The sequence below is a fragment of the Acomys russatus genome, chromosome 10, assembly GCF_903995435.1.
Source record: "Acomys russatus chromosome 10, mAcoRus1.1, whole genome shotgun sequence".
Classification (NCBI taxonomy): Eukaryota; Metazoa; Chordata; class Mammalia; order Rodentia; family Muridae; genus Acomys; species Acomys russatus.
Genome location: NC_067146.1, coordinates 73,299,072 through 73,309,404, shown reverse-complemented (window position 1 = coordinate 73,309,404; position 10,333 = coordinate 73,299,072). Strand labels below are relative to the sequence as shown.

The window sequence follows — 10,333 nt, the reverse complement described above, 5'->3', positions numbered from 1 at the left end:
TAGGGTTAATGCACCCTTGTCAGTGACAGCTGCTAGTGGCACACCCCAGTGTCAGCACCCCTTTTATCATGGGGACTCTTGCTACGTAGGCATTTTGATTTTCTGTATTTGCTCGTCATCATTTCTAACTTCTATTTTGGCATTCCTGGCTCTGTTTACTTTGTGTTTGGCCATGTTTGAGCAGACTGAACTTAGAAATCTTGTATTGTCTATGAAACAGATCAGTTGTGACAGATGAGAATTCATTCAAAGTTTTATGACCGTGGCGGCACATTTTTTTTTTTTCAAATATTCTTAACACATTTATATTTATTTCTAGTTTAGCTTTGAAAATGTATGAAACGGAACTGGTAGGTGATCAGGAGGCCTGTTCTGGGGCAGAGAAAGTTGCTAGGGAAGGTGACATAGGAGCAGATCAGAACCCTGGAGTGCTCCTGTCTGTCCTGGTGCTGATGCGTGCGACACTGACCCCTCTGTTCTTCTTTTACAGACATGTGAGAGCGCAGGCCGCCCTGCCGAAGGTGGACGGCCGCCTCTAGACAGCGCCTCCTCTTCCCGCGCCAAAGCCTTCACTCTTCCGTGTCTCGTTTCCAGTTACTGCTTCTCTGTCAAGCCCGTTTGCTTCATCAGAAATGTTCTTTACAATCTCAAGGAAAAATATGTCCCAGAAACTGAGTTTCCTGTTGCTGGTTTTTGGACTGATCTGGGGCCTGATGTTACTGCATTACACGTTCCAGCAGCCGCGGCATCAGAGCAGCGTCAAGCTCCGTGAGCAGATCCTAGATTTAAGCAAAAGATACGTGAAAGCCCTGGCGGAGGAGGGCAAGAGCGCGGCGGACGCCGACGGCGGCGCGTCCATGGCAGGCTACGGTAAGAACCAGCCCATGCTGTGCAAATACAGTTTTGGGAGCTGAGCTCAGCATCCGTGAGTGCTCTACATAAACTGATTTTAAACAATAATACAGGTGTATATTTTCAAACGGAAAGTAGAAATATAGTGCTCATGTATTCCTTACCCAGATTTAAGTTATTAATAGTTCTACTATGGCAGTTATTATATTTAAATACATTATAGAAATTGTGGCATTTTACTACTATATTCATCTTTTAAAAATATGAATGAATAAAGTATATTATGTGCATTTGAAAATGAGTATGCAACACAGTGTGATTGTTGTATATATGTTTGTATATATTTAAATTTGCTTAATTTTTTTTTTCTCAATATAAAACATTAAATGGACAAAGTCTAGTAAGACCCAAGAAACAGGGTTTACTTCTAGTTCTGGCATTGCTTATTGCAAGTCTTTCTTTCATATCTTAGGTTCTTCTTTCAGGTTTTTTGTTTTTGTTTTTCTGTTTTGTTTTTTGAGACAGGGACTCTCTATGTAGCCTTGGCTATCCTGGAACTTACCCTGTAGACCAGGCTGGCCTCAAACTCATAGAGATCCACCTGCTTCTGCCTCCCAAGTGATGAGATTAAAGGCGTGCACCACCACCACCTGGCTATGTGTGCCCGCTTTTCTCTTTCTTCCAGGTGAGATGGGGAGCTAGGAATGGTGGGGCACCCCTGTAATCCCAGAACTCAGAGGCTGAGACAGGAAGAATCGGGAGTCTGAATGTTCTGTCAGCGCTGGGACTCGAACCCGGGGCCTTCACATCATGCTAGGCTAGTGCCCCGTCTTAGTTAGGGTTCCATTGCTGTGCAGAGACACCATGACCAAGGCAGCTCTTATGAAGGAAAACATTTAATTGGCTTACAGTTCAGAGGTTTAGTCCATTACTGTGGCGGGAAGCATGGTGGCACGCAGGCAGACGTGGCACTGGAGAAGAAGCTGAGAGTTCTACATCTGGGTCTGCAGGCAGCCGCAGGAGACTGAAGCACACTGGCCAAACCTGAACTGAGAAGACCTCAAAGCCCCACCTCCGGTGAAACACTTCCTCCAGCAAGGCCACACCCACTCCAGCAAGGCCACACCCACTCCAGCAAGGCCACACCTCCCAAAAGTGCCACTCCCTATGGGTCGAACATTTATTCATAACAGTCTACTCCTATTCAAACCACCACACACGCCAAACCAAGTCACAACTCTAGCCTGTTGTAGTTAACTATTTATTTTGAGGCAGAGTCCCTGGCTGGCCTTGAACGTCCGATCTTCCTTCCCCTATCCCCCTGGTACTGGATTACAGGCTAGTGCCACAACTCAGGGTTTATGTGTTGTCAGACTTGGGGTTTGTGCATTACTAGGTGAACACCTCATGACCTGAGCTATGTGCCCAACTCGGCTTCTTTGTTCTTGAGACAGGTTCTTGCTTTGCAAATTAGGCTGACCTTGAACTCAGCATTTTCCTGCCTCCTGGGTGTACAGAGATTGGGCATCTGTGGTTAAGTTTGTTGGTTCACAGTGGCTGTTTCTTTTTGTTCAAGTCACCTTTCTTCTTTCAGCAGAGCTATTTCTAGAACCTCTTGAGGAAAGGCCTCATTCACAACAGGGATCCTAACTGCCAGGAGTTCAAGAGAACAGTAGCTAGCTGTCATTCCCAGGTTGCTGCCGTTTCTTCTGCAGTATTTTATGAGCCTTGGAGGAGGAGATGTAGACGCTTATGGTTCCCACATTAAAAAGAAGAGGCCAGGCATGGTGGAGCACCCCTATAATCCCAGCATGAGGAAGCTGGAGACAAGAGGACCCGTGGGGCCTGGCCAGTCAGTCTAACTGGACTGGCAAGTTCTAGCTAGGGTCAGTGGGAGACTCCGCCTCAGAAATAAGTGAAGGCTGAGACGAAGAGGCTGTTGAATTAATTGCTCAGCCCCGAATGGGGCATCTATCTCTGTCCCCTCAGCACGCCCCACCCCCGTCCCCCGTTTGGTCTTTGAGACAAGGCTTTGTTTTATACCTCAGTGTCTTAGGGTTTCTATTGCTGCAAAAAAACCATCGTGATCAAAAGCAAGTTGGGGAGGAAAGGGTTTGTTGGGGTTGTAGGTTGCTGTGAGTCACCTGGCTGAGTGCTGGGAGCCGAACTCAGGTCCTCTGGAAGAGAAAGCAGCTTTCTTAACCACGGAGCCATCTTTGGGTCAGCATTGTTTTGATTGCCCATCGTTCCCTACCACTTCTTTCTGAAAATGTTAACATTTTACATAAAATTATGAGCTTGCCGTTTAATTATTTTTAAGTACGTACAAGTCCCTGGTTTTAATTACATTCATGGAGTCGTATGTATCAGATACTGTTCCGTTGCTGTAACAGGATACTCTGACAGACAGTGACACAGGAGCCTTTGAGGGACGTTTGTCATGGAAGCCACCACATTGCATAGTCCTCACACACTTCCAAAACTTACATTATTCCAACCTAGAAACGGCTGAGCAGCAAATTCTTTGATATCCTTGAATGGACCCGAACACATGTGAATTTTTATTTTTTGCCCATCCCTTGGTAACCTCTACTTTATTTTCTGTCTGTGTGAATTTGCCTGTTTTAGATATTTTATGAAAACGGGGTGTATAGTGTTTGGCTTTTTGTATATGGCTTATCTTACTTGGCATAATATGTCTAAGGTTACAATATATTTATGTTGAGTTATGACTCAGAACACTCCTTTTCATGGCTGAATAATATTCTACCATGTGCATGAAACACATTTTGTTTCTCTGTTATCTACTGATAGGTATTTGACTTGTTCCCATGTTTTGTCTCTTGTGAGTAAAGCTGCAATGAACATTGGTACTTAGTATTTCTTTGAGGCCTTTAATTCTTGAGTTATGTAACTTTTATTTATTTATTTATTTTTGGAATTGCCAAACTCTTTCCACAGCTGTTATACCATTTAATTCCTGCTGGGAATGTATGAGTCTTCAGTCCTTCCTCATCTTGGCAAATACCCCTGCTTTGGTTGTGGCTGTCTTGCGTTTCCCCAGTGGGTAGTAGTGTTGGGCACTTTCTTCTGTGCTTGTTGGCCATTCTCATATCTTCTTTGGAGAAATGTCTGTCCAAGTCCTTGGCCTTTTTTTGGGTGGGGTGGGGGGAGTGAGACAGGGTTTCTCTGTGTGTAGCCTTGGCTGTCCTGGACTTGCTTTGTAGACCAGGCTGGCCCCGAACTCACAGCGATCCACCTGCCTCTGCCTCCTGAGTGCCGGGATTAAAGGTGTATGCCACCATCGCCCAGCTGTCCTTGGTCATTTTTTAAAAAAGATTTATTTATTTTATTTCATGTGCATGAGTGTTTCAGCTGCATGGTTCTCACCAAAGAACAATCGTTTTTGTTTAGGTTTTGTTTTGTTTTGTATTTGCTTTTTTCTAGCTGGGAAAAGTTTACTTAAGCCCCTCAACCTTCCACAGAGGCTAAGAAATAAAGTCTCTGTCATTTTTCTGGAAGAAATTCAAAGTAGAACTAGGTGGCATGCTACCGCCCTGGCCAGGTCTCCTGAGTGTGCAGTGTCAGCAGCAGTGTGCCTTGTCACAAGGTCAGAGTTCATTGTAATAGTAAATTGGCAACTTTTGTTGGTTTCATTGACTGCAGTTTTCCAGATGGTTCCTGTTGTCCTGACAGTGAGGCCATGCGATCTTTTATTTCAATCTTAATAACAAATACCTCTCAGATCACATATTTCAGGGAAAAGGTGGTTTATTATTGTGTGCATATGTATGTTATATGCTTGTTTGTATCACTGTATTTGGGCATGTGTGCACATGTGTGAATGTGTGCAAGTGTGCAAGTCAGAGACAGTGTTTAGGAGATTGAACTCATGTTATCAGCCTTTTTTCTTTTCTTTTCTGGTTTCTTGAGACAGGGTTTCTCTGTGTAGCCCTGGCTGTCCTAGACTCACTTTGTAGACCAGGCTGGCCTGGAACTCACAGAGATCCGCCTGCCTCTGCCTCCTGAGTGCTGGGATTACAGGCGTGTGCCACTATGCCCAGTGTGTTATCAGGCTTTTACAGTAATATATATATTTTTAATCCACAGAGCTATCTCTGCACACTCACCCCCTCCCCACTCCACCAAATCACATGAGTCCCTTCACATTTGGGTGTAGGTTTCAGAACAGCTACAAAAGGTTGATGACACAGAGAGGCCCCAGTAAGACTGAGGAAGAGCAAATAGAAGCAAGCGGTCCCTGAAGGTGAGGCAGGGGTCTGAGCGTCTTGGTGGGAGGAGCTGGAGAAGGAGCTAAGAGGCCGAGGCCAGGGCCATAGGACCGCACCATTCAGAAAAGGTACCGGACAGAGTCTGGGTGGATGGACAGCAGTTTAAGTCAGGCTCGGCACGCAATGCGGGGGGACCCTGCTGATCTAAATTGCTCTGAGCAGTTTGGAGTTCTCCATCTTTTGTTGATGCGCATGCGTGCGTGTATGCATGCATGTGTGCGTGTGTGCATGCGTGTGTGTGTGTGTGTGTGTGTGTGTGTGTGTAATGGTGGGACAGTGGGCGGGCATGCAGTCCTCATGATCTCAATGTTGGATGTCTCTCTGGCACCCAGGTGAGGGTGTTGTGTCCATCTTGGGATCGGTGTGTACGTTTGACTGGAGAAGATGGCAGGCAAAGCTTCGTGGTTAGTGCCGGCCAGGTGGTAGTGTCTGCACACAAACAAGAGTGCCCCTGCAAGCCGGGTGTGGTGGCGCACGCCTTTAATCCCAGCACTTGGGAGGCAGAGGCAGGTGGATTGCTGTGAGTTCAAGGTCAGCCTGGTCTACAAAGTGAGTCCAGGATGGCCAAGGCTACACAGAGAAACCCTGTCTCGAAAAACCAAAAAAAAAAAAAAAAAAAAAAAAAAAAAAAAAAAAAAAAAAGAGTGCCCCTGCATTTGTCCTCACCATGGAACCAAAGATTGCTGCATTAGCCTGGAGCCACCTAGAGCCTGACAGGTCGCCCAGGGCCCCGGCTCTAGTCTGGGAGGCTCAGGTGTCTCGCTTGTGTTTGGTTGAATTGTTTACAGAGCTCTCTTTACCTGCCTCTCCTGGTTTTTCATCTGCCAGGGCCAGGCCTCCTTGTAGGCTACTCAAGAAACTCTGTGTAGGGTCCCAAGGGCTGACTCACTGGCTTCTCTTCCAGAGGACCCAGGAGCACTGTCATGGGAGCTCACAACTCTAATCCGGTCCATGGACTCTGAGCAACCTCTTCGGGCCTCTGGGCACCAGGCACAGCTGTGGTGCACAGACGTGCATGCAGATACAGGACCCGCACACATAAACCACCTGTGCTTCTTTTTTGTTTGTTTGGTTTTTTGAGACAGGGTTTCTCTGTGTATCCTTGGCTGTTCTGGAGTCACTTTGTAGACCAGGCTGGCCTTGAATTCACAGGGATCTGCCTGCCTCAGCCTCCTGAGTGCTGAGATTAAAGGTGTGCACCACCACTGCCCTACTAAAGATTTATTTATTTCTTACTATGTATACAGTGCTCTGCCTGCATGAACACCTGCAGGCCAGAAGAGGGCATCAGTTCAAATTGTAGATGGTTGTGAGCCACCAGGTGGTTGCTGGGAATTGAACTCCCAAACGTGCTTTTTTTTTCCCCCCCAGCTGTGCTTTTTAAAGTAAGAAATAGTCTAAATGTCTTCCTTACAGAGGGACTGATGCTCTGAAGAGGACTTTTAAATCTGATGCACTGCTCTGGGAAGTGGGGAGTTGCTGTGTGTGTGTGTGTGTGTGTGTGTGTGTGTGTGTGTGTGTGTGTGTGTGTGTGTTTATAACTCTTGCTTTGAGTGTGGTGCTATGGAAGAATGGGATTAGGCTTTCCCTGTCAGGGGTCCAAGTGTCTTCTCTGTAGCACATTTGCTTTCAGATGTCCTGATAAGTTATTTACCTCTTTCCCTTAAACTGTAAAGGCATAATTATTAAGTGCATTATTGCTATTTAATATGATTTATTCCGATTTCCCCCCTCAGCGGATCTGAAGAGGACAATTGCAGTCCTCCTGGACGACATTTTGCAGCGCTTGGTGAAGCTGGAGAACAAGGTTGACTACATTGTTGTGAATGGCTCAGCAACCAACACCACCAATGGCACCAGCGGGAATTTGGTGCCCGTAACCACCAACAAAAGGACGAGTGTGTCGGGCAGCGTCAGATAGCAGTGACGGCCACCACCATGCGCGGCTACACCACTGTGGATGACATCCACCGCAGGACACCTCTCAAACCGCTGCCTAGCACAGGGTTATACTTGACAATAAGAGCTCTCCACATTTCCAAGGAGCTTGCTGGATTCATAGGACGCTAATTCTGTATATAAAAATCGCAGGCATTATTAGTTTGCTTTCACACAAAGCTCTTCAAAGCTGTTCTGTAGACTTAGCAGGACTTTGGTAACAGGTGACTTGGTAAGCAGGGCGGCCATCTTTGCACAGGGATCAAAAAGGAGCAAAGCACTAGAAAGACGTGGAGTCCTTTAAATACTTATTTGAGTGTATAACATGTTTTTCAGAGACATGGACAGTAATGTTCCTGAATCATTGTGTCGTCTGTCCTCAGCGATGCCCCTGTGAGTAGAAAACATGCTTACTTCTAGGACTGTATTTTGTTACTCGGATCATGAGCAGGAGAAAGGAAGCATCCCATTGAAAAGCATGTTTTGAAGTAGACCCAAAGAATGTTTCCATTTGCACTACCCTTCAAAATAACTGAAGGTTAACTGTATATTTTTAAAAATAGCATTTGTAAGAATATAATTTTGAAATGGGTAGCAGCCACTGTCCAGAGCCTAACCATTGGGGACAATTTAATAGAAATGAGAGAAACCTCTAATCTCATACTGTAAAATTTCTTATATATATTCTGCAGACTAATGCTTCTGCAGACATATTTTTATGATGAAATGAAAAATAAAATATGCGTGATTTTTCACAATCATGATCGTTGATTTGAAAGTAAATCCCAGTGTCATATGTCTATAGCCATGGATACTCAGGAGGCTGAGACAGGAGAACTGCAAGTTCAGCGTCAGCCTGGGCAACAGAGCAGACCCTATCTAAAACATGGGAAAGAGAAAATGTTTAGCCCATTGACTGTTTCTACTATTAGGGAAGTCCTTCATTTCCATGTTTTGGTAAATGTTGCTTTGGTTGTATTAGTGGTGAGGGAAAGGCCCCGAGGACTCTAGCAGATGTATATTAGATAGTAAATGTATTTGTGCTGCATAGATAGAACTGCTTGGAAAATGTGACTGTTAGTTGATGCTAGTAAGAGTGCCTTACGTTAGGAGATGGCAGGTTAGCTATTCATCTTATATAATGACCACTTTATAAAATTAAGAACATTAAAATATAAATTATGAAGATTGAGTATCTTCTTAGGGAAACAGCTACTGTATACAGCACAAGAAATTTTAACTTGGATAATTCTAGTGTAAAACAAAAACATGTCTTTATTTAAATATCCTTTGTAGCAAATCCAGTTGTTATATAGCATTCTGCATTTCATAGTATTTATTCTATATAATAACTGCAAATGCAGCCAGCCTGTAGATTTAGACTAAATTGAATTTAGTTTTCAGTATTGTTCATTATTATAATGGTACCACAAGCAGTAGCAGTGATTATAATGTTTTGTTAAAATAAGTATAAGAATATATTGTTCCAAGAAAGATAGCTTTTCTGCAGTCTCTTCCCTGTACCTTTATGTGAAGAAATAATGTCGCCTTGCCAGGTAGACGCTGCAGCACCTGTTCAGGCTCTGCGAGTCCTGAGCATCTCTGGTTGTCAGGGTTTTCAGGGATGAAATAAAATGTGTTGCTTGTATTCACAGCTGTTACATGTGTTTTAAATCGCCGGTTGGTGGTGGCGCACGCCTTTAATCCCAGCACTGGGGAGGCAGAGGCAGGCGGATCGCTGTGAGTTCAAGGCCAGCCTGGTTCTACAAAGTAAGTCCAGGACAGCCAAGGCTACACAGAGAAACCCTGTCTCAAAAAACAAAAACAAAACAAAACAAACAAACAAACAACAGTTGCCATGCATTTAGTAAGTGGTGAAAGACTTTGTTTGCTTCTTACAGTGGACTCCTGGGCTTCACACTCACGTTGCAGCGCTCTACCACCGAGTAGGATTCACAGCCTTTAATGTTAGTGACTACAAATAATCTTAACACAAGTTTGGGTTTTATGTCAACTCCAAATAGCTTTTACCAAAAAATATAAAACAATAAGCAAACCCGACAGGCTGGGGATGTGCCTGGTTGGTAGTGTGATTGCCTAGTGCACTTGAGGCCCTTGGTTTCACCCCAGCACTGCGTAAACAGTATAACCAGTGTGGTGGTGCATGCCTGCAATTCCAGCCATAAATGGTGATTCCTAAGAACCTGTTATCATAGGGGATGGCAAGGGTTTTGTGTGTAGATAATATCACACACACACGTACACACACACACACACACAAAATGAGAAGAAAACATGAACTATTTCTAACCGGAGAGAACTGTTATTGCCCTTTTAGTATCTAAAAGGAATGCAGCTCAGCAGTAGAATTTACCTTGCGTGTGTGGCTGTGTGTTTCGTCTCTAGCATTTAGTCCATCGGCCAGTCAATCATCCTTGTCCGTATTCTCTGTGCTAGCTAGTCTTGGGTCAGCTTGACACAAGCTAGAGTTATCTGAGAAGACAGAGCCTCAGTTGAGAACTTGCCTCGACGTGATCCAGTGGTAATGCATTTTCTTAATTAGTGATTGATGGGCGAGGGCCTAGCCCATTGTGGGTGATGCCATCCTTGGGCTGGTGCTCCTGGGTTCTATAAGAAAGCAGGCTAGGCAAGCCTTGGAGAACAAGCCAGTAAGCAGCACCCCTCCTCCGTGGCCTCTGCATCAGCTCCTGCCTCTAGGTTCCTGCTCTGCTTGAGTTGCTGTCCTGACTTCCATAGATGATGAACAGCAACGTGGAACTACAAGCCAAATAAACTCTTTCCTCGCCAGCTTGCTTTTTGGCCATGATGTTTTGCAGCAACAGAAACCCTGATCAAAGCACACTTAAGTCTAGGCTTTGTTTGTTTTTCCTAATGATGGATCCACAGCCTTTACGCATGGTGGGTGAACCCTTTATCACCAGAACTACACTTAAAATATAGCATTGTCATTTTTCTTTTGGAGGCCTAACATGAGCTGGGAATATAGCTCAGCTGAGAGAGCACTTGCCTAGTAGCATTCATGAAGTCCTGGGTTTCGCCCCAGGAACACATAAACCAGGCTCGGTGGCTCATGCCTGGACTCTCAGTACTGGGTGTCCTAGCTGGGGCCAGTTATGACTGCTGTGATGAAATACCATGGTCAAAACAACTTGGGCAGCAAAGGGTTTATTTCAGCTTACACTTCCAGGTGACAGTTCATCACTGAGAGAAGTCAACGGGGTGGGGAGGCA

The 10,333-nt window shown here is 44.9% G+C and overlaps 1 protein-coding gene across 1 annotated transcript; it reads left to right on the top strand.

Moving 5' to 3' along the window:
* Window positions 1-508: 508 nt before the first annotated feature.
* Ccdc126 (coiled-coil domain containing 126) lies at window positions 509-8,689 on the top strand. Its single transcript, XM_051152417.1, has 2 exons — window positions 509-870; window positions 6,881-8,689. Exons 1-2 carry the CDS (start codon window positions 633-635, stop codon window positions 7,063-7,065), a joined length of 423 nt encoding a protein of 140 aa, XP_051008374.1. The 5' UTR covers window positions 509-632; the 3' UTR covers window positions 7,066-8,689.
* The last annotated feature ends 1,644 nt before the right edge of the window (window positions 8,690-10,333 follow it).